The sequence below is a fragment of the Sinocyclocheilus anshuiensis genome, unplaced genomic scaffold (genome assembly GCF_001515605.1).
Source record: "Sinocyclocheilus anshuiensis isolate Anshui unplaced genomic scaffold, SAMN03320099.WGS_v1.1 scaffold387, whole genome shotgun sequence".
NCBI lineage: Eukaryota > Metazoa > Chordata > Actinopteri > Cypriniformes > Cyprinidae > Sinocyclocheilus > Sinocyclocheilus anshuiensis.
This window is the reverse complement of record NW_015549624.1, coordinates 1,004,817-1,030,151: the sequence shown is the minus strand read 5'-3', so window position 1 is coordinate 1,030,151 and position 25,335 is coordinate 1,004,817. Positions and strand designations below refer to the sequence as shown.

The 25,335-nt window shown below is 39.9% G+C and overlaps 1 protein-coding gene across 1 annotated transcript; it reads right to left on the bottom strand.

The window, feature by feature from the left end:
• Window positions 1-1,942: 1,942 nt before the first annotated feature.
• Window positions 1,943-23,684, bottom strand: LOC107659506 (Krueppel-like factor 13). Its single transcript, XM_016448473.1, has 2 exons — window positions 22,909-23,684; window positions 1,943-9,683 (listed from the first exon to the last, which is right to left on the bottom strand). The coding sequence occupies exons 1-2, from the start codon at window positions 23,360-23,362 to the stop codon at window positions 9,358-9,360; spliced, it is 780 nt and encodes a 259-aa protein (XP_016303959.1). The 5' UTR covers window positions 23,363-23,684; the 3' UTR covers window positions 1,943-9,357.
• Window positions 23,685-25,335: the final 1,651 nt, after the last annotated feature.

Sequence of the window (25,335 nt, the reverse complement as noted above, 5' to 3'; positions counted from 1 at the left end):
TAGGGGAAGAATTGCAAAGTTGTTGGGTTTTGTAAATTGTGTAACAATCGATATAAATCATTTTCACTCTATAAATACTGACATGGTTTATGATTATTATTTCACTCTTTATCTAGATTTTCACCATTTTAAGATTTCAAATTTTAATGTGTGCATACAAAAACAAAAATAATAATAAATACATTCATAAAAAGCTGTAATCTGTTAGTTTTTATACAAATACCATGGGACATAAAAGCAGAGGAATCTGAAACTGAGTGCATGTATCTGATACAGAAAGAGAGATAAACGTTTATCATGGACAGACAGAGCGACAGGAGGTGAGCAGACGAAGTGAGGAACACACCAGCTCTCTCTCAGCATATTTTTAGCATTTTCATTCTTCTTAACAGGCCTGAAAATGAGAATGACCAGAGAAATACAGGCCAGTTAGTGGGTGGTTGTGAATTTTTCGTTGCATAACTGAGTGGGACAAAATGTGGGCCACTCATTCTTTAGTTTTGGATCGGCCCTTATTTGATATTGCAGTGGTCCAGCTTTTCAAAACAGTCTTTTCTGTGTGAAATATATCACTTTACACACATGGCGTATGACGCGACGCACATGTGCCAGCCACATTGCTCCTTTGATATCTCACCATCTTGACCCTCTGTTCAACACAGGCCTTGTTCAGTGTTGCAAATGACTAGACAGAAGACACAGATGCCACCTGTTTTGTGGTCTCTGTTGACATGTCCCTGCATCACTTACAGTAAATATTTGCATGAGTGCACTAATGCCAAGAACAAGGTGTACTTCCTGCAGACGGACGTATTTGAGCACATTATTCCACTCAACAGGCGTCTCTCTGTTCTCGCTTCTTATTGGCATCCTGCTGAGCAACAAGTGCAGCCATTGGCTGTGAGCTAAAGGGTTCGGGTGAATTTGTGATGCAAAGTCTGCCTAGAATTGTGCTCTGCGTGCCAAAACTTTTGCTATTCAGAGCCAGGGACTGCAGTGCACTCAGGGCTGCCAAATACTGTGTATGTCACGGATATCTTTAAGGAGTACAGTCTCAAGAGTCTGTAATGAAGTTACTGAGCATTGAAATGAGCAAGTCTTTATAGTTTGATGGATTTTTGTAGCCTGATGAGAATAATTATTTGACAAGTTTGACAACTTTTACTTAAAAAAAAAGAAAAAAAAAAAAGATTTATAATTGACAGTGTAAATCTAGTTGGACATCCTGTCCAGGAGGATAATATAATAATCATTAAAATAATTTATTTAAAATAATGTAAAATAATTTATTTAAATTCATTGATTGTTAGGTAAATAAAAATAGATTATAATAGTTTATTTAGATTATAAATACATAAACTAATTTAAAGTAAATAAAAAATGTAATATTTTTTTAAATACATGCATTAATTTAATCATACATTTAATTTAATGTATGTATGTGTGTATGTGTATCACTCAATTATTTTAAATAATAATATCATCATTAATTATTGAGTAATTAATGATATAATTAATAAAAATAAAAATAGTAATTAAATAATTACAATAATTTATTCAAAATAATATGAACAATAACCACCAGAAAAGCTGATAAATTATACTAAATCAAAGGTTTTATATTTAAAAAAATGTAATTTATATTTTAAATAATCAATGATATACAAATAGCATATTATTAAATAATAAAATCAGTTATCTCAAATTAATTTAATTGAATATGAATCATAAAATATTTTCAAGAATATTTTTCAAAATATGTAAAATAAAAAAATGAAACCTTTTATTTCTTTAAACATTTTAAATAGCTGTTCACACCTATGCTTACACTTCAAATGAATATATTATATTATATATTAATATTAACATATGTATATTGTGCAAAATTAAAACCTGGAAATTATATTGGTTAAACAAACAAACAAATGACACAGCCAGAGCATTGCTTCTTATTTATGAATTTATTCTCAAATGTAAACTTCACTATTTCATGCATACAAGTTAAGACAACATACATTATTTGACAAATTCTTGTTAATTCTCATATTTGCATAGGACATAGTCACAATATTGTCTAACATGTAAAAAATAAAAGATCATAAAAAGGTACAGCAGAGCAACCATAGACCAGCAACAATAATATAATCTGAATAATTCAAGGAACTGTACAACTGTAATACTTCACTGTAGTGATTTGGTTTATTGCAAAAAAAAAGAGTTTCATTATGCGGCAGTTGTTTTGAATGAGGTTATGGAGAACAGAACTGGCCATTGCTAGAGAAGAGCTATTGTACAAGTACAGAGGTGCTGGGGAATAGAAACCCAGCGTCATGTAGTCACTGGAGCAGGCATCACACGGTGTCGTTAAAATAGATTGTTAAAATACAGACGAATACGTACAATAGGAAGGCAAGTCGAGTTCACGCGGCGAACGTCTACAGGACAGCATGAGGCCGCTAGTGCCTCACTACGATTCAATATACAACCCTTATCGAAATCTCTACGATAGGAGAGTGTTTGCACACGATGTGCTTGACTGGTATGTATGAAGAGGGAGGAATCTGAAATCACTTTGTTCCCATATCAGGAACGTCAACCACCCGAACTGATTTCACAGGCATCGGAGACAAAAGTCGCATGGAAACTGCAATGGACGAGGATGCGTTCTGTCTTTCAAATGGCTCCTTCACAGTGTCTGATCTTCAGAGCACGATTATGGGGTTTTATCTTATGGGAAATGTCGGCGTATTCATTTGAAATGAATTTCAGCGAATGGTAGGGGGTCGGCTGCGTGATTCTCCTCAAATGAGGGGGACTAGGTCCCGACACCTGGGGATCAGAGACAAATGGGCGCCCTGCGTTTTTTTTTTTTTTTTTTTTACAGTTGTGAGGTTGTTCAAACCCAACCACACGGTTTGGCAGACGACCAGACTAACAGAAATGACCACAGCCCTCAAAAGCAGTTAGCGTCTCCTGAGTTGAGCAAGAGACAAAACATAAACAACAGTCGAAACTAAGCCACGGCTAAGACTTAAATCCACTCCCACCATTTCAAATAAGAGGCTACCGTTACGCAGACCTCAACTAAATGATGTTTGTTAGCACATGACATCGTAAATATCCATTTCTGAAGTTGCGCTCACTGTCTAGCAACTCAAGAAGCATTTTGCTTTGTTTACCTGGATAGACAATCACTGTATGGCATTTACATATCCATAGGTTCTTTGGAGAAACATCTAACTGCAAAAACACAGTGTAATTTTCACCAGTAAGTGATCTTCACACTGAAACGTCAAACTTTAACTGGTGGGACTATAAAGGCAATGTTTTGCATGCGTACATATTCACAGATATGTATTTCTTGGACTATATTAAATCAAAAAAGCCTTTTGAATGTGTGAATGAAGGTCAACCAAGTCAAACATTGTCAATTTTGCGTAACCATGTTGAAAACTGTCAGCCTTCTTTGATTGTTTCCACTAAAAAATTGTTTTGGGTGCAATATATATTTTTAAAATGCCCCTCCGTTCTTTCTCTTCAATAAAACACTTTTCTGAAACCATCAAACGATGTGACATAAACATTAATTAATTCGATCCTGAAGCCTTTGAAAACATCTATTAAACAAGAACCCAACTCTTCTAATGCAGTCACCCAATGCCAAAAGTGAGAACGTCGTGGCACTACAGCATCCTTGGCAATAGCATCCTACTAAAACGTCATCCTCCATCAGCATTGAGAACATCAGTTATTCAAACTGACCCTATTTTGCATGGCAAGATAATATTGGAACTGATAACTGCACATTTGTATGGAAGCCATCTTGTCTTTTCTCTATTCTGTTGAACGTATCAGAACGTGGCATGGCTGTTTCTTTAGGTAAGAAGAGTATGGAGAAGTTTACAGGATGTTGGAAGGACAGCATATTGGGGGGGGGGTTAAGTACCAAATTGAACTAGTAACAAAAGTCATGTAATACATATATCACAGTCAAAAAGAGTAATAAGACCAAAATAAATACAAAGAAAAGAAGCTTTGATGCATTGGTTGGATATAAGCAGCATATTTATAGCAAATGTAATTGCAATCCTTTGGAATGGTAGAGCTTTCACGTAGGATGGTGAACAGGTTAATATCTGAGCTTTCACTTTTACTAATATGTCCATTTGTTCTGTACAACAATGACAAATTAAGAAAAACATCACTAAAAGAAACAAAAAGTACATCAAGATCACGCCAAAGGGGGAAATTAGAAATACTCACGCATCTAATACATCATTCACCCCGCTACATACACATAAAACGTACATCACTCATAGAAAACTGTACAAGGTCATATTTATCTTGACTATCACTGTATATGATGAACTAAATAACCTTTCCAATGCCTTTGGCACTTGTTATTGAACTAACATGAAGTTTGTTGAATGTAGGATTGAAGGACTCAATAAAATGCTATCAAAATCATTAGTTGGATTTTGTGAACAAGTAGATTTGTACAAAACAAATTGTTTCTCGTTGAGTCGGGTGTGTGGGTTTACTGGTAGAATGAAATTTCACGAAAGATGATTCGCTTTCAATATGATGCTCTGTGGCTCGTAAGACCATGATAATTCATAAAAAATATTGTATTTAAATTTACAATTCATTCAGATATGAAATCCAAGAATTTCCCCTACCCCATCCCATGAAAAAAAGAAAAAGAAAAAAATCATAACCATCTCGATTTTTGTAGAGGTATGAGTTTGAAAAGATACATGACAGACAAATTTAACACATATATGAAATTCTAATTATGTTAAAAAACAAAACAATAAAACATGAATGTGACTATCTACTCACAATGCTGTGGTCTCTATGGTAATGCGATGTATCAGACTTGATCGTGTGTATCGCATTCAGTCTCATGCAATGTTTTTGAGAAGTTAGGATATTTCCCTTTTTTCTCACTTAAAACCACCCTTTACCCTCAAATTTGGTGGTTATACACCTATATCCCGCTATTGACAAAATGCTTTCAGTGTCCAATTTTACTAGCATCGTTGCAGCAGACAGAAAAGCAAGCCTTATGAAACACTAACAACAAACTTCACAAGATATATCAATAATAATAAAAATAAAAGCTAAGATCTGAACACAAAGAAAATAATCAGGAAAAAAATAGAACACAATGCAGAAATATTGAACAAATAAAGAAAAATGAGTACATCCGTGGGTTTTAAGTTGAGAAATGTAGCAGGTACAGTTTGACTAGTCATGACCTAGACATGTTTCCACCTGTGTTCAATGGTCTTGCTTCGCATTCAAGTAGTATCGGTACAGTGAAAAATACAGAAACACAAGCACGCATGTATTCGTTTTTACATGTAATTCACACTAACCTGGGCTGTGAGTGAATTTGCATTGAGAAAATACATTTTCAGTAAATATTATAAGGAAAAAATATATATTTAGTTGTGTATACTCTAACCAGTACCCAAATGCAAAAGACTTGTGTTGCCTGCAGGTTTCGGGTTTTTGGGTTTCACTGAACATGTTTTACCAGATTTGAGAAGTACTAATCAAGAGGAGATTGGTTCAAACCGACCTTATTCTGCCCCGAAATACCCTCTCCTGACCAGCAGTTGGGAGTATTTGCAAGATACAATCAAAGGCGGTTGAACGGCAACTTATATAAAATGTCTACAAATTAATTTCTTGCACACAGTGAACATACATGGCCAGCTTGCTTTGGAAGTAAAGCTGACGTGCGAAATTCTGGAGGAGAAATTGGCTAAAGTTGACGACGTTGCAATGGCAATGGTTGACGTCACATTTTAAATGACTTTGAAGGGCCAGGGGAGGGTGCAATCGCAGCTAGACAGCTCAGCTTTACGTGTGGGTTTATTGCAGAAATCATGCCGCCGTGGCACTTTTTATTTTGATTAGGGCTGTTTTCTTTAGCTGAAAGCCATGATTATGTGGAGGTTTTTTTTTTTTTTTAAGGGCTATGAGAGAGGCCCATAGGAGGTGGATGGGGGCTGTTAGAAAGGATAAAGGGGGGACAAGGCCTGGCATTCACAGGCCTCCCCACCTGCTCCTCAAGCCCTGGAGCGCTCGTCCAGCTGGGCGACTCTGATGCTGGTTTCCCCACACTGGGCATGGAGGGTGGGCAAGGAAAACATGCAAGATAATATGAGACGAGAAAAGATGGCTGGTGTTGAATAATAAGCTTATGAATATAAAGTGAAAAACTGTCACAGAAAGTCTGGAAAATGTATATTAAAGTGTCACTTTAGGAACATTGCGCGTATGGGAAAGTGAGACAGTGGATGAGGCAGTGCCACAGTAGTTTTGATAGCGGTGCCTCAGTTCCTGGAGGGACTTGTATGCCTTTCGCCTGAGCGAGTAAGGCCCGGTCGACAGTTTCTCACGGTAACCCTTCATCCTCGCAGGCTGAAGCGACAAAGGACGGTAAATTCATTGTTCACTTGATATGTATGATTATGTACAAATCGAGTAGTAATGCCTAAAGCCCCCTTTTTAACGAGAGTCAAGTTTGAAAGCAGCTGTTCATTGAGGTAATGAGTGGTCACACTGACAAATCAGTGGTCCGCAACAGTAAAACAAAAAAGGATGTGCGAGCATTTCCCTGTGCTTGTGGAAAAAGTAGTCATTTAAAGAAAGAGTGACTGATCTTGTCTGAGAAGTAGTCGACAGTGCCAAACTGGGGGAAAAATACTGATAACATCTCATTTTAAAAATTCCCAACATGCTCAACTCTGATACCACATCATGCCTATTGTCTGTGAGCCGTTATGATTTGGGCCTCAACTTCCTCTCTTACAACCCCCCTGGCCGGCTGCTTGGATGCTATCCAATCAGACGAGGCCATTTTCCCTCTTTAAGCTCCTGCAATGCATTGTGGGATGCTGTTGGCGGGTGAGAGGGGAGTAGTAGTGCAGAGGGGAGGGAGGTTTCCATGTGTGAGAGAGAGGGAGCTGACTGGGTGTTTCTTCTGCTGGAGTGCTCAGCTCCTGATAAAGCCTCAGTCTTTATCTGTCTCGCTATGGGCCAACCCCCTCTTTCCTGCCTCCTGTAGATAGTGCTCTTTGTTCTCATGGAGGCCTGTTGCTCTCTTCACCACAAAGTGAAACAACCCTGATGATACAAACTCTGACAATATTGTTCACAATGAGTTGTAAATCCATGTCCTAACTAGTGGTCGACCGATAAATCGGCAGGGCTGGTTAATCTGCTGATATCTAGCCATTTCACAAATAACTGTATCGGCTGATAACAGTGTCTGACAGACCAATATATCAGCAAGGCCCATTAATTGGTCATTTTGATTATCGGTATTGGCAGATAACAGTATTTTAATGACTGATATTTTGTTCAGGGCTACGTTTCCAAAAAGCATCATAAGCACTAATGATCTGTAAGATGTACTTAGCCTTACGATGCTTTTGGAAAATGCAGCCCAGGCCGATTATTCAAGCCAATATTTATCCATTTTGAGATTACAAGTATCGGCCAACAGCCGGTATTTCAGACTGATTATTTAACTGAAATTTGTTAAAATTATCATTAATTTATCATTTCTGTCATAAAATTTTATTATGTAAATATTGGTATTACATCAGTTGCATATCGGTCTCATATCGGTCAACCACTAGTCTTAACCAGGTGCAATGACAAGTGATAACTGACAAGACATTTTGTAAACCACATGGTTTTGATTTTTGTTTGTTTTGCTGGGTAACTCTGCCCAGAGTCCAATCTCACTGGTCCAAATTCCAGCTTCACATAGCCGTATATTAAGCTTCAAATATGGCTGCAATATTGTCATTTTACTATTTGCTGCATGGTGCCTGGTTATGACATGGTGTGTAGATCTGATATCTCTTTCTTTTAAACTTTGCTTTGGCCCTCCATCTATCTCTCTCATACGCCCACTCCGTCTTGTCAGATAGAGTGAGCGAGACAAAGTGCGTAAAGCTCCGCTGTAATGGCTCTCATCTCCCTGGCTAGTGTGCTATGAATAGCCCTGTGTAGGATGATGCTATTTCCTAAGTGGAAGGCCTCTGCATATGGAGCTCTGCGGAGCGCAGAGGGCCAGGACTTCCGCTGTTACCTGAGAGAATGCCAACATCCCTCCCTCCCTCTTTCCTCTGGGTAGAATAAAAAAAACCTCTCTGTTCTCTCGTTCACACCTTGGTCTTTGGTGGATTCTGCTCATGTGCTTTTTGTCTTTATTTGAGTCTGAAGTAGGCGTACATCCAGACAAGTCCCTTTGAATGTGTCGTACTGAAGTGAAAAACCCTGAAGTTGATGAATGTGCTGTTTTTATTGAGGAAACAGCTGCTTTGAAACTTCAGCCTCCAAATTTTCAAGGGGAGTTTAGTTTAGTCCACCGAGAGAAGTGGTGCTGTCTGTTCTCCTCATTGGGTGGCTCAAGCATGTAAAAGTGGACTGATAATGACATTCATGCTATATTGAGAGGATTCCCTTTGAATCATGGACCCAGGCCAACACAGCTCTGTGTGACTACAGGGTTAGCGGGAGATAGCAGTGTTGAAAATAAAGTCATTTCCAGTCTCAAGACAGAATTTCCCCCCTCAATCCTTCGTATCTGCTGAGTGGTTCTGCCACTCTCGTTAAAAGACTGATTTACAAAAAAAAAAAAATTAATAAAGAGAATGAATGACACTTAAAACCCAGAATTTGACCAACCAACTCAAAAAAAAAAAGAGTGCAAAGTTTCCTTTTGTCCAAGTGTAAGGCTGTTTTTAACGTATGTTTCTCTTCATCGTGTTCATTCTTTCAAGCTAATGAGGCCATCCCTGAGCAGGGCGCAAAATTCAACCTCTGTTGAATTTCGGAGTAAAGTGATGCTTGTATTGTGCAGTCAATGTGAGTATTAAAGGAGAAAAAAACTGTTCTGAATCCTGAGGTGTATGTGTGCCCCTCTCCCTCACCCGTTTTAAATAAAAAGAAACATCTTTACCTGTCAAACCTTTCAACTTTTTAGTTCATTTGAACAGAGCGGTTGTATATGAAAGCAACAAAAACCCATAATGGAAAGAGGCTGTGGCCAGAAGCTATAAAAATACAGACATATGGTACATCATGTAAATATTGCCATGTGGAAAAGGCATTTTCTTTTTTTTCTTTTTTTTCTCTTTTAGGGGTTGCACAAGAAAATTGCACTACAAGAAGCAGTTATGTACAGTACAGTACACCACAGCAAGCGACGGGGTATAGCATGGCGCTTATTATGCCGCTAAATTTTTTAGGGAAAAAAATGATGGATAGAGAAGAATTTTAAAAATTAGCCTGGAGACCCAGGCACTGTGGGAAGAAAGTGCGGCCAGGTTAAGGCGAGTTGGCTGGGCTGAGGGTGGGGCTAATGGTGGGGCTTGAGGCGTCGGATCGACTGTAATCGCTGAGGGAGCTGGGGCGCGTGCTGCTCGAGACGGTGGCATTGCCACCGCCATGCTGCCTCTTCAGCATGGCCGGCTGGAAGTCGGAGTGACGCCGTGCGTGTTTCATCAGGTGGTCGCTCCGCATGAATCGCTTGTCGCACAGGGGGCAGCCGAACTTCTTCTCGCCCGTGTGGGTGCGATAGTGCCGTGCCAGCTCATCAGAGCGAGCGAACTTCTTACTGCAGTCAGGCCAGGTGCAGGGAAAGGGGCGCTCTCCTGTGACAAACACACAGAGAAATCAGAACACACAGCTGTTAGTGTTTACTACACACATTCATGATCACTCAGACATATGTGATGTTTTCAAAACAGACTGTAAAGCTATACAAGCTTTACACTCTTCACAGATTATAGGCCAATGTGCCATCTACAAATAAGAAGTTGCAGCTGTGCTTCAGAGTATTTGATTGTTGAAACTTTACTTTGAACCATTTTTGAAAGCGTATACTTGCTCCAAAAAACAAGGTGATAAGGAGGCCACATCATAAACACCACCATGCGTCGCTAACAGCCATAAATAGGGGCGGCTGTGCCAACTGAAGTCCAGCCCTTATGTGGACAATGAACTCTTTCAGCACAGAAAGTCCTACTGCTGCTACATGGCCCCCATTAAGCCCGTGCCGACATGCCTCATTGGCATAATATACTCTTTTAAACTGATCTAGAAGCAGTTTTGTGGTTTCTCTTGGTATGCTATCGTTCAGCATTCACCGAAGAAAAGGTGAACCTAAAACAGTGTACAAAAGCCATACAGGCCCCATACAATCCAAGTTCACACACTAGAGCAGCTAAACCACCACAGAATCAAGATCAGTTCACACTAAAAACAACAGTGAATGACCCAGACCATTCAGATCCAGGTCACGCAAGGGTTTACCTTCCACGGATGGCTTTTAAATCCCAAAATGAGCAGTCTTTAACCAGACGTGAAAGACCTGATGTGGCACAACTATTTAGAAGCGGCTCATGAGAGCGTACTAATCCTCTCCTATAGAAGCAAAAGTCTGCAAAAAAGTTTTTATTTTTATTTTACAATCGCTAAGCTGAGTGAAAAGCCCACACATTAAACCAAGAATGCACTGCATTAAAAATGAACCATATGTTCCAGCCCAATAAGCATTGCATCATGCTAATTGGAGAATCATGAGAATACTAGGGTGACATGTATCACCAGGTTAACGGTCTTTACTATGGTACCCTGCCCCAGCTTGTACTCAAACGCGAACCTAGAAGTGAGCCAAAAGCATGGGAAATTATACCCTACCCCTTCCCCTTCAGGCAATAAAAGTGGGCTTAGACACAAATCTACCCAAAGCCAGATGGTACCATATATCTCAGTGTGGTTTCCTCACAGTCGAGTAAATGCGGTACCAACGCCCTCTTTCTTTGTGCACACATGTCAGATACAACATGTATTTTAGCTCCATTTCCTTGGTTGTCTTTCTCCACAAATGTGAGAATTGCTTTACTCATTTTACCAGCTTTTCAACAGCAGTTTTCCCTCCCTTAGCAGTGCCACCACAACGGTCTTAAAGGGGTCATATGATGCGATTTAAAGTTTTCCTTTCTCTTTGGAGTGTTACAAGCTCTTGGTGCATAAAGAAGATCTGTAAAGTTGCAAAGACTAAAGTCTCAAATCCAAAGAGATATTCTTTATAAAAGTTAAGAGTCAGCCACGCCTACCTAAAACATCTCGTTCTAACACGCCCCCACATATCTACATCACTATGTGGAAATATTAGCATAATGCCGCCCAAATGTGCACACAAAGAAAGAAGGCGTGGTTTCAGGAACAGCAGTCGTGTTGATGCAGCCATGTCAGGGAGACGCTGTGTGTTTCAGTGCGAAAGCAAAAGCACTTTATTTGGCCTTCTGGAAGTAGATGCAATTAGGAATCATTGGTTATTAATCATATTTTATATTATATTAAACAATATTATATTAATTTAATATAATATTAAATCATATTATATATCCTCCCACACACAACCACGTGACGAAACGCACAAAAATATACAGTTACGCACGCACACACAACACTCACTCCCACTCTAAGTAAAGCAAAAAACTTCTTAGCGCTCTCATTGGTACAAAAACACATAATCTGATACTCATTTGCCACACACATATTCAAGTCCATCCAAACATACCGTAAATATACAAAGCCGCAATTTAAATCCACTAACCTTCAAATGTGCCACACCCACAAGAACTAATCTGAGAGGAGGGTCAATTTGTTTGAACATTTTTAAACCTCCTGGATCTAGTCATGATTGTGGCATATAAACATAAATACACAAGATCTAACATTAGCGTAGTAGGAATGGAGACAGAGCGGTGGATGGTCTGAGATTCTCCCTTCAGCATAGACAGGAGCCAACCTGTAAATTACAGTCTAATTAATACAAGAAAGAGTCTGTGGGAACCCAAGGTTGTAAAGTGTGAGTTATGAGTGGTGAGGAGCTTCACAGCAAAGGTAAGAGTAACAATATTTTGAATATTTCACAGGTTATAACAGAGATGAGTATGACATGAACACAATGCGCAGGTGTTAGACTAATTATTCTGAGAGCAAAGCAGTTTCGAAAAACAACACATAAAACCAAAAAAGGCAAAACAAAAATCATCTACAATTCTGCTCTTTGCAGTCAGTTATTTTATTATCATTTATATACTAGTGTACATTTTAGTATTTATTAATATATTCAACTAGCTTTTAGTTTTATATTTTCGGGTTTCATTTTAATTTTTAGTTTTAGTAATTGAAATTTTAGTGCAGTTTTATGTGTGCATTTTGATTATTTTTATTTGTTATTTAGATATAGCTTTAAATAGTTTTTATTTCATTTTTAGTTTAATCATTTTAGTACTTCTAATTAAACTTATTTATTTCAGTTAGTTGTCAACAATTGTAAGTTTTTTAAGTTTATACTTTCCCATCTAATATTTATAGCTTCGTTTTAATTACAGGAAACTCTGTCAACAATTGCACCGTTTGCAGTTCACTGCAAAGGCTAGTGCACTGGGCAGCTAGCACATAAGCTCAAAAGAACCTGTTACACAAAGCATTACCCTACAGACAATAACATTTGCAACTACTGTGCTTAAAATTTGCTTCTTGCATTGTTGGAGCATGACTAAAAGTTCAAGTGAGACATGTTTCCAGGAATATTATTATCACCAACGAGGGTGCTCTTGACGTGGCTCTGACGTAGGCATATGTAAAAAGGTCGCACTGTCCAGCATGTAACAGTTTCATAAAAGATGGAAGTTGCTGTGGCTCTATCTACCACATCAAAAACCATGCAAAAGGGACACTGAGGACACTTCCTCTTTTTGTCCCTCTGGGACAACAATAGCGAGGCCGTAACCCATGTTGCAACTGTATCAAACTGTTCATGCAAATACCCACAACAAAATTTATGTAAACTTTACTCATCCCCTTGCCTGTGGTCAATATATTTATTCACAGCATGGCACTTGTACAAAAGGAGATTTTTTTTTTAAGTGGTTTGTGTTGCATGGGCACGGTCTTCGCACTGATGAGCTACACCCTCTTTGGTGTGGTGCAACTAGCCCTGCATGTGCCCAAGTCTTTTTCGCAACAGGGGCCAGTAATTAGGAGAGCTTTAGATTCGACCTCTGTGTTAACGAACACAGTGACCCAGTTACCCTTTGCAGCAGTTACATCACAGTTGCTAGTACATCCCATAGCAAAGGTAGCCGAGCAACAGTGTTTCCCTTCAGAGGCGATACCATTAGGTCACAGACAGCAGCCTTACATAACTGTTCTCTTTTGGGGCCACTGGGTCAGTAAATAAACTCTTGCTCATGTCTTCTCTCAAGTACAAAAACACATCGCAAATCCATGACTCCATTTCATAGAGGGCCCGAAGAAATAACAACTTCAGATTCCCTTAAATCTGTAGGAAATAGGAGAAAAGGGCCTTTTGAGGTGAACAGTCTATGCCACAGACATCTGATCGGTCCACTATCTGAGCAACACAAGTACAGACTGAATGTCGATCCAGGAGACTTGGTGTCGCTCACCTGTTCCAACAAGAGCTACCAGCATCTCTGTGTGGGTGAGATAAAATTCCTCAGGTTTCTTCAACCGTGAGGCCACTTACGCAGGCGGAGACGTAGGTAGGGATGGAGACAGCCAGACACTACGTGAGAAAGGCAGTAAGGACCTCCAGTAGGAGGTCTTCCAAATCCTTTATAACCACGAGCTCAAAGTGGACTCTCTAGGCTTGCTCAAGAGCTACACACTTGATGCCCTAGAACATGCTTTGAAATTAGCATAGTCTGCAAGTCCAACGTCAGCTGCTGTCATTTGGAAAGCAGTTCCGACTGAAAATATGTTTTAATTAGGTAATTAGGATTAGACACTGAATTCATCCTCTAGATACCAAACCGACATATCCCTTGCAGACATCACACAATACCCACATAAAATGGAGGACAGGAGTTTATAGTAGAAACCCTGTGCGATTTGTTAATTTTGACTTGCAGTAATGAAGGCCAGGACCAGTACAGTGGAAACTGATCTTAGATTAGTATAAAAGGCCTATTTCCAACCGTAAAGATTTAGTTTTTGCAAGGTTTTTGGCCAAGAATCTTATAGACAATACACATGTGCCTTCAGTTATCTTGAGCCGGAGGCAAAGCAAAAACGATACTACAAATACAGATGTAAACTAGACCAAGACATGATGCTTTCAATATAATATGTATTAGATCCCGATGTTGCCCATGGTGATCCCAATTAGATCAGACATTCTGAATCAGGGGCACACTGTGTCCTAGCCTCCGGTCTACCACTGATTTGTTATCTGTGGAAAACCACAACAAGCCTGATCTCCAAAATGGCACCACAAATGTAGTTGCAGCACTTACCAGCAGGTTGGTAAGTGCTTTGGGCCATTGGAGACCCAGACAGGCCGGTTCTTAATCGCAAAGTTTCCAAGACTGTCTGCGAGAGAGTTCTTAGCTTCTCTCAGCAAACTGGGGAATTTCTGCCAACAACTCAGCTTTCCCCTTTCCACCAGGGCTGAGATGCTTGCCGAGATGATCTCATCACTACCCCACAGGAGCAGGGAATTTTGGGAGTGTATGCAATCCCATCAGCAACCGAGTTGGGAGAAGATATAGGTCACGCCCTCCATCTAACTGAGTTTGCCAAGAAGTGAGTTCACAGAGACTGCAACACACATGGAGACCAGAAACCACAAAGTCTGGCACACACATAGCTTGGACTTACATTATAGTCATGGGCAATTTAACAAATAGTCAGCATTATAGTCATATCTACATTAGACACAACTTCATGTTAATCTCGTCAAGATCTAGTGAGCAGATTGCTAACTGAGCGAAAACTTTCCTAGTGGTTTGACCCAGATCACAGCATTTAGAGACAACTTTGGGAATGGAACAAAAAAGACTGAAGTACACCACACATATGCATGTGCCAATGGAGGGAGGGGGTGCCGGGTTGACTAACCACACTGAGTCTTGGTGAGTCAGATCAGGCTTTCAGTACTCTGTTCGTGACAGCGACTTTGAGAAATTGAGGATTAATGCTAATAGATGTGGGTGTAACAAAGACATTACGGCTAGGTCAGGTGCAACGATTAGGACTGGGCCAGACTTGTCCAGAGACATTGTGACAAAGGCAACTATGTCTAATTTATCATCATCTATTGTCTTCAATGAAAAACGCTAAAAACCACTTGCCTTTCCATAGCACATTCTGCTCCCAGGATTTTAATGCTGTTGAGAAATGTGAACAATAGTACTGACCTTGTGTCTGACGGAAGAGCCTTCACCATCAGGCATTTCAATCAAGCCTTCCAAGCCTAGTAGACATAACTCACTCCTCCCAGTCTCTACAGCACATGTGCACACACGGTCTAAGACACATTATATGAGGAAGCAGCCACAACTGCTGCAAATGTATGTCCCCTCCCCTCTATATTTTCCCACCTCACAAAGAGCACATCTCACAGCATTGCCCTACTCATTGTTGTAGCTTTGGAATGGACCTTCCTGTGGGTCCTGACCTAACTGGGCCACTAGGATTGTTTTGCAACACAGCGTAATTATTTTAACCCCATTTTCCATTAACACAGTTGTAGCCATAAGCCTGTAAATGGTAACAGGCAAGGGCAGGTGGGTGGGGTCACCCACAGCTCTGACATTCATGTACAGACACAAAGCCTGCTAAATGTCAGGACACTGAGCTACATTTTATTTTTATACTATCATAAGAATATAAATTAAATGGCTATTAACAAAAATTGCTAATGAAGGCTGATCTTGAACAAGCTTCCTCTATTGTCAACCATGTATAACCATTCAAACATTAGTCAAAGCTCTTTGAGGCTTGTCACATGTCACATTTTACAACCTGACCTAAAATTGTTACCCAATTACCTAGATCTTTTAACTTCTGTTTGTACTAATCTTCTCTCAAACAAACACAGGTGCACATATAAAACTCATAAGATACCTGCTTAACCTCATTCACAATTAACTAGCTGGTGCATATCCTGAATGGCAAGTGGGTCAGCCAAGCCCATGTACTCTTGGCATCTAACATATATTCCGGTTACAAAGTAGCAGGCCAGGGGTGTGGAACGGAAAATAGTTTTAGTCAGAGAAAGGAGAATCTCTGCTGTGAAGCCATCACCCTCACGCTGAGCTCAGCCCCACTCCACCCAAGCCATGACACTGTGCCCAGCACAGGGCAGGAGTGCCTAAGTCCCACCCATCCTCTAAAACCTTCCACCTGAACATGGGCAGGATGACTGCACAGGATGTCACGTCTGTAAATAACCCAGTGCAGAGGAAAGAAAAATGGCTGACGAGTCAGTTTAATTTTGCATGTATTTGCTATAAACCTGGGAGGAGGGTGTTCTAGGAACTCGCTGCTTTAATGCACACTTGAACCAATGGTCGGATCTATTGTTCGAGTGAGAACATATGACCACGTACACTGTTTTTGTCCATGCACCAAATTCTGTAGCAAAACAATGTCATCTTTACATTGTGCACACTACTGGGACTCTTGAAGACAATACAAAGGGTCACGTAACAAACATAAGAGTTCACAGGCCAAACAAAAAAGCTAACCAACTGTGAAATATGCCATTATGGGCTTTGTATGTATGTATGGTGCTTCTGGTGATTGAAGCTAATGCATACTAGCCACACACAGAGGCAGCATGACCTTAACTGATTACCCTACCCATAGTGGGTCAATAACCATCTATTTCATAATACTCAAAGTGGACAATAAGACTACATCATGCTAAGTTAGGATTCAAAACTAAGTGTTTTAATTTGAACCAATCTCATTCAAATTAGTTAAGGATCGTCAGTTTGTAAAAATCCCATCCTGACTTTGGTGGCACAATGTCCTTTTTAGGATCCTTCCCCAACAAAGCTGCTTTAGCCAATCTTGCTCATCAATTTGTGACAAAATCTGTCCTCCTATTCTCCATAGCATTTTGGGTTGGAGAGAAACTCATATTTGCAGGAGATCAGACAAAGCTGTCTGGTAACCTTAGACCCTCAACCTGCTGTGTCCCCCTTCTCTTCACCAACCCACTCAGCACAATGAGCAATTTGTGTACCGCATTCGCTCTCATCTTCTACATCCCACCGCTCCGCTTGCTCATACTTACCATCTCAATGCGGCGGAGGATTACAAAAACCTCTGAGGCCTTGGAGGTGATCTCATTTAATCTTCCTTGCACAGCACATCATGCAACAGTGTGATCTGAGGCATGCTATCAATATCCAAGACTCTCTGAAGTACTTAGTGGCTTGATGTGGTAACATGCCCCTCCACTTCCCTGGAGATATTCCCATGAGTACAAGGACTAGTGATATAGGTCCTGAGTAGCCCAATCAGGATAATGAGTCTAGGAACTGGGCCCAGATGACATTATGGAGTTGTACAGGGAGCAGATTAGATTATGGGGCGAGTGAGATTAACCCAGAACACAGGGGCCACATGTACCCATTCTGATCACGAGGGTCCGTCATGGGTTTGCCATTGAAAGCAATTTGTGAACCTAATGAACTTTTTCATTTAGCCTTGACTTTCAAAAAGCATTGGAAGGTAATGCTAACAAACACAAGTCTGGTGAATACCATACCTTAAAACTTTAAAGAGGATTATATAGGAAAGGGAGTTAACCGAATGCAGGCTAGTTAAGGAAATATACTGGGTTCAGTACAAGTTAAGCTTAATCGTCAGCATTTGAGGCATAATATTAATTTTCAACAGGAGTGAATGGGGCCAATTCAGAAACATTAAAATACTCCCCGTTTCAATAGTATAGCCACAAGACATAAACATAATACAGAAGGAAACCTGATTTTAGTGTGCAAAATAAAATGGCTTACTAATCTTTTGCATAACTTGCATGCAGTTTGCTGCCATGATGACACAGCACTTAAATCCGTAAAACCTTAAAATGACTTGATTTAAACAGATTTGCAGCTCAACACAACCTTTAACAGAAGACAATTATGTATGTGCTTTTAAATCCTCTAAAAACTGGTCTGATTTACTTCCATTGTACGTACCTCACATAACCTTGATTTTTATTTCTTTTTTTTTTTTAATAAAATGAGGGACAAGTTGAATTTATATTTTGAGGTAATCAACATTATGCGACAAATTGCACTTAACTTGAATCGAGCAATGCTTTATTGCATTACATTAAATCTTTACATGTGTAGAAATCTAATGCTGTAGAGGTATAAGTACTAATACATCAGTTTCACTTTGAGCAAAAAATTTTCAAGTCAGGTATTGCATGCAAAACACTATTAGAGGAACTACACTTATGAGAAATTCACATGCACTGAAAGGACACCATGTCTTTTCTGCATAATGAACAGCCAGAATACGTCACAGCCATGGCCTTGGCAGTCTCCTCAAGCCATGTCACTTCCTCTTTCTAAACCGAAACTTTCAGGTTTGTGAAAATCTTTTTTTTTTTGTTCCCTGATGGCCCCACACCCATTTCATCTGCATGTATGCATACCACAGGTTCCTTTTCTCGTAACAAGTCAACTGCAGCCTAATAAAGTAATGAGAATGTTATAAATTATCATCTGCAAGCATATTGTGCACCATTACAGTTAACAACTCATCAAATGCAAACCAAGCATCTCTCTGAATCTGTCCATCTGTGTTTATAAGAATGATTAATGAGCCCTTCCTTATCCAGCCACATGCTAGTTGGAATCTTTTCCTTACTTCTACCCTCTCCAACTTTCCTGTGTCCTTCTTTTTTGCCTTGAAACTGTGCATAGCCATAAAACATCAGTCAAATATTATACTTGATGCTCTCCTAGGCCATGAACTAATCTTAACATGACTATAAACCCCAACAAGTGAAGTGAAGTGTGGCCAAGTATGGTGACCCATACTCTGAATTTGTGCTCTGCATTTAACCCATCCAAGTGCACACACACATTAGTGAACACACACAAACCGTGAACACACACCCGGAGCAGTGGGCCGCCATATTGCTGCAGCGCCCGGGGAGCAGTGGGGGGTTTGGTGCCTTGCTCAAGGGTCTCACCTCAGTCGTGGTATTGAAGGTGGAGAGAGAGCTGGTTATTCACTCTTCCCACCGACAATTCCTGCCGGACCTGAGATTCGAACCCGCGACCTTCGGGTTACGACTCTCCGACTCTCTATCCATTAGGCCACGACTGCCCCAAAGTGGAGATTAAAGTCCAGGATGCACCCAGAGAACAGAGGCAGTGGCAGTACAGTCAGGCTAAACTGAAAAGGTCCTCTCGAAAGGTCACAAGAAGGTTATTTTACCAGACTTATCTCAGTGAGGGACACTCTGTAACCACAGGTTACCCCAGAATTGCTGTGTTACAATACATAGTCTTTCTTTAAAAAGAAAACAGAGCTACAAATAGACCCAGAACCTAAAATTGGTGGCTTGGCAAACGAATGTGGTATAAGACAGTTAGCGAGATGGAAAGGATCATTTCAGTCCACAAACAAGTGCTTTACAAAGTTAAGTGAGCTAGTAACAAATTCTTGGGAAGGGAAATAACACTTAAAAGACTTTGCACTGCCACAGTTATCTATACTAATGCAATATTGTATAGTCTTCAAAAGTACAAAGTTTAAAGTTCCTTTCAGTGCCATTTAAACAACTGCATTTGCTGCAGTGCATTTCAAAGTGGAGCCCTGTGCAAAATTTCTGTGCCGTTTGATCATGACAGTACATCTGCTTCGGCTCTATCATAAAACGCCTTCATCTTCCAGCAAGCTTGCACTTGTGATGGTTTGGGCCATACCCCTTTCTCCTGGAACTACTCGCTCAACGGAATAGCACAAGAACACCGCAAAGGTCTAGCGAACAAATTAAATAAATAATTATTTACACTTTATCCCTAAGTTGCCAAGGAAGTAAAATGCAAAAAAGAAACATATCAAGCAAGACCTGTTGCATTTATCAGAAATTACTAATCGTTTTCACGAAAGCAGTTTGACTAGCGTGACTGCATCTTTGCGCATGAAGGAAAGCCCCAGAGTCCAAGCTTTTATCCTACCGCTACAGTATATGACTACATCGTCGACACTACGGTCTAAGTAGAAAGCTGGACGTAACTCTCTGTGCCCAATTCCTGCTGGATTAAGAAAAATTATCCAAAGCAGGGTGCAAACCAGAACCAGCAGGGAATTTAGGGCGTTTGCTGAAGTCAAATGAGGTCCTCAGTACTTTTGGCTCCCCAAGTTTGTTTTTATAACTCTGTGTTCCCCCTTCATTTCAAAAGCAGTGCGTTGCTAGGAGAAAGATCCATCTTCTCTTTGCTCCATTGGTAGAGACTGATGGAAAATCTGCTGAGTGCTTAAGAAGGTGCCCAGAATGGAGCAGGTTGGCTGAGCCTAGGCTGCTGAACTCAAATGACCCACATTCTCTGATTACCAAAACAAATGAGATGGAACACTCATTGTTTAACCGAATCATGGTCTGATCGCAGACCGGTGACTACAGTGAAACCCAATCTAAAGTCTGCAATTTAGTGAACAGCCCAACTGAAAGATAGGAAGTTTGGGAGGTCTTAAATACACGCCATAAACAAATTCACCACAAATTATGAATTGAGCTGTTTATCTGACTTACTTTGACATGTCAACACAAAACTAGACACATAATCAACACCATACACTGGACCGCAACTGAAGCTGGAGTTTTACAGAACAATATGCCTGAATGCAAGGTGGTATGTGGTGTGTTCTGACATAAACATGTCATTATATATACTGTAAAAGACCCAAACTATTATCAAACGAAGTAAAAATGAAAAGGAACAGCAACCATGTAGACGACACGCCCACCTTGAGTACATCAGAGCTTCAAAGTTATATATTATATACTAGCCTTTTGTACCGAAAACCCAGTCAACCCATACTATATAGCCTATACAGTATGTATTATTTTAGATGTCAAGGTGAGGTTTTGGGGTAGTCCTGCCTCATCAGATATGCTATGCATGGTACATTTTGTATTATTCTGACTGTTTTTGTTTTTTCTAACTGATGAGATGTGCTATCTATGTTGTAATTTCAAAGATGACCGTTTAAACTGGTAGGTCATCACAAGCAAGTATAGATCAAATTTTCAGAACAGCATAACCACAAGGGATGAGTCACTATGGTTGATTAGTTGGGTTCTGGATTAGTGGGGACGACTAGTTTACTTCGATTTTTGTTACATATTGTTTTCATATATATAGTGGCAGTGTTTTAATTAGAATGCTAACACAAAGCTATACATTTTGCACAATGGCTGAACCTTAACCAACCTAATTATACAATCTATCTTAATATCTATTAACGAATGTTCAGAACTAGGCTATAGACATGTATCCTTCCCTAATATTCAGATAACTGTGGTCAACCAACATGAGCAACAATTAGCCTACACATTCTTAAATGTCTATATTTCATAAAGCAGAGATGATGATAAATAACTGAGTGTATCAATCTAACCATCACACTTTGACACCAGAGGACTTACAGAAACTCTATCTGATCTGTTTAGCCTAATAAAACACATCGCACTGTCTGAACATTAATCATTTAGAGTAACCAGTGGTGTGTTTCGGAAAACCCTGACACAATTTACACTTCTGCGGTTTATCTCTGATCTGAGGCTACAACGCCTTTAGGTGTCAAGAACGTTTCGATTTAGAGCAGGTTTCCTGTCAGGAGGACCATCTACTGTCTGAAGTGAAAACAACGGCGTTAATAAAATGATAGCGGCGGCAATACACGTCACGACGCGTGAAAATGCGGTGCAGATCCGTGTAATTACTTTTCTAAATGGATTTTCCATCCTAACCGTCAATTATAAAGGCTCGAGGTCTGCGCTGAGGGCGGGTACGCTGCGCGGTTCAGCGCTCTGCTGGTCGAGTCTGTTGCTGGCCAGATCAGCTGGCAGTGTGTCCGACGGGGGTGTGGCACATCACAACAAAGAGCTTAACAGTCAAACAAGCAACCGCAGAAGTGTCACCAACCCCCATCTTTTAATCATTTTTTTTTAACCATGTATCTAAAGGACTAACGCAAAGAAAACAAAATTGTACGCGAACCCGCTGTTTCTGGACTTTAAAAGCCGTTCGCTGTCTGCGCCGCGCGCTATTGCCAGTGACTTTTCGCAAACTACCACCATCGCCTGCTGAAACTATAGCCTACAAGACTTTATGAGCGATTACATCATGGGGTGCCTGGCTCTTTTTGCGCCAGCTGTGTGTTAAATTTAATTGCGAGCAGATTTTTGTGAGAAGGTACTGAATGTAGTACAAATATGTGTGTATGCATGAGCACGCGCACACATATGTTGTAAATAGTTTTTTGTTGGTATTGTTGAATGTTTATTTTATGGTACATTGTTGTCACTATTATTACTTTTATTAACATTCCTGCCACTTTGTTTTATTATTATTTTTTCTGACCCGTTTTATTGTGTGGATTAATGCGCTGGCATCATTGTACGCAGAATAATCGTGCCAAATAAAGTGCTTTGAACTTGAAACTGAAAACTGGTTTATTGGACATATGTGTGTGTTGAGTTGGCTCGTATAGGCGAGGCACTGGGGGGTGAAGAACTGTTGCTGTTTACCATAATGTAGCTTCCTCATAGTGGGCATGCCAATATTTACGATGCTACTTACCTCGAATAACAATTTATTTCCTTTAAAACGACTAGTTAGAGTAAATGCATGTTTAATAAAGAATATCACTGCAACACAACAGTTGTCCCTTCACGTAAAAACTGACCTTGTGCCGAACACAATGTGCCCAAAGTGTGCGAACGCGTAAATGTCACGATGTTTAGTACACTGGATCTGCGAAACGGCAATACACTTGGCAGGAATGGAAACTGACCTGTATGTGTCCTTAGGTGGGCTTTGAGATGGGACGATTTGCCATAAACTTTTTCACAACCTGAATAGTGGCATTTGTGCTTTTTCTGTGGGGGTTCTTGTTCAATTCGACCCCTAGATCGTTTGCTTCTTTGTTTAAGAGCAGAGTCGCCGGTGATGGTGGTGGTAGGCGTGGCAGAGTTCCCATCATCTCTGGTTAGGGTTGCTGTTGGTGGCGTGCTCTCCTCCTTTATTTTTGCCTGCTCGGCAAAATTGGTGGGGGTCTGTTGATTAAAATCCGCCAAAATTCTCGCCACCACAAAAAGAGATGAGTTGTCTTTCAAAGGCTCCTTGGTTTCTTCTCCATTCCTCTGTGCAGCCGCAGTTTCGGGCTTGATCTCTCTATTCCCTTTCGGACCGTGGACAATTGCTTGGCTGGACATTGACACAAGGCACTCAGCTGCGAAGTGATCCATTTCGTTGAAGAGTAGAAGTTGTTTCTTTATGACATTCAAACCCAATGACAGTAGACCATTGAACTCAGTAGATCCCTTTGTGTGATGCTGAATAGGCAGCTCTCGTAAGCAAACTCACTTTGCACTATCTTACCGGCTTTTCAGCAACACTGACATCCTGCATGTAAATCATGCGAGATCGAGCCGTGCGCGCGCCACACTGACTGCTTTCGTCCTTTAGAGATAAGTTTCCGGTGATGAGAGCTCTGAAAACTTGTCTGGATTGAGTATCAAAACTGCCATCGTGGCTGTAGCCTTCACAACGTTAAAGTGACAGTATGCTGTGCGCCGATTAGAGCCGATTGTATCCATGCTGGGGGCGTGTCGGCCGGTAGCGTTTGGTAACGTCACCGAGCCGACGCGCACTCATTGGATGGCGACGTGTCCCGGAGTGCACTACCTTACTTGCCCCCCACCAAACTTTTTAGAAAGTATAAAAGAAACTTCACTCAGAACCTAAATGCATATATAAGACACGCATTGGTAGGTGTGAGAATTGAGTTAATTTTTCAAGTAATATTAATTTACATGGTAAAGTAATGGTAAAATTGCTAAAGATTTCACCCCTCACCCACTCACTCAAAGCATTTTTGTAATGACTCCAATCCTACATTTTTTATTATTGTAATTTAACAGGATTTGTAATGTAGGCTACAGTCAGAGACTCCTAGTGATAATGCTTCTATTCAGAATGTTTTATTATTAATTGCAAATATATATTATCAGCATAATATCTGCATATAAAGTTGACCTGAAAAATCGTATTTATTTATTTGATTTCATTCCTTATCTTTGTATACTGGATTATATAACTTTTTTTGGCCACAGAGTTCACTATAACTTCGATATAATTTCCCTTTATAAGTGGCACTCATTTAGGTTGGAAAAATCAACATTATTTCATATAATTTACTGTATGACAAAGCAGTGGTCGCTATAATAGCTCTCACTTAATGTATGTTGCCGCAATAGCCCCCATTGAATGGAAATAATATAGAATGGAAACAATAATGTAAAATATTTATACAGTTGGCTTCATTCAACCAAAGACTCCAAGGAACTGGAAGTGACAAAACATTTCAAAATAAATAACGCACAGACACAGAATCCCAGACTGGAAAATATATTCATATTCCTGCATTTCACAAGCAGACTTTGGGGGTGAAAATCGAGATCAGTGTTTCAAAAGTTACTTAATCTTTTTCATGTGAAAGCAGGAGAGGAGGAAAGAAAGGGCTGAAGCCCACCACTTCAGCTCTAACGATGCACTATTCTCCTGTGGGAAAGCATGTACTCTCTTTCAGTCCTATTCACAATAGACTTCTCTGGAAAGTTCCAAGTGTTCATTGAGAGCAAGGCTACATGGCATTCAGAAAGCCATCTGGTTGTATTACTTTACATATTCTTTCACCACCACGAGAACTGGGTGTTCTTGCATTTCATGCAGTGTTTCTGAGGCAAATCCTATCACAGCATAATGACAAGACGGCAGTTCCTATTTCACAAGATGGCTGCCTCAAAACTCAAATGGAAGAAAATGCAACCTAAACAGATAAGTTATATAAAAATAATTTATTTATAAATATGATTATTGTGTTTTATATTATTATTTTTTATTTAATATGTATTAATTTGACATGTATATGAACATATACATTTATAATATTTAATATTAATAATATTTAATATATATACAATTATCTATCACAAGATGCACTGATTTGCCTGATCATACAATACGAATTTTACCAAGTACTTCTGCAAAAGGCCTTTTTGCAACCAGTGAGAAAATGTAAATGAAACTCAGTGTCCCACACACTGAACAACCCACGCTATCATTCTCCTATTATAATTTGTGTTCTCAACAATCACCAAAATGTTTCAGAAGTAGGCTGAATCATGTTCTCAATTTCACCACGCGAGTGAGATGACTC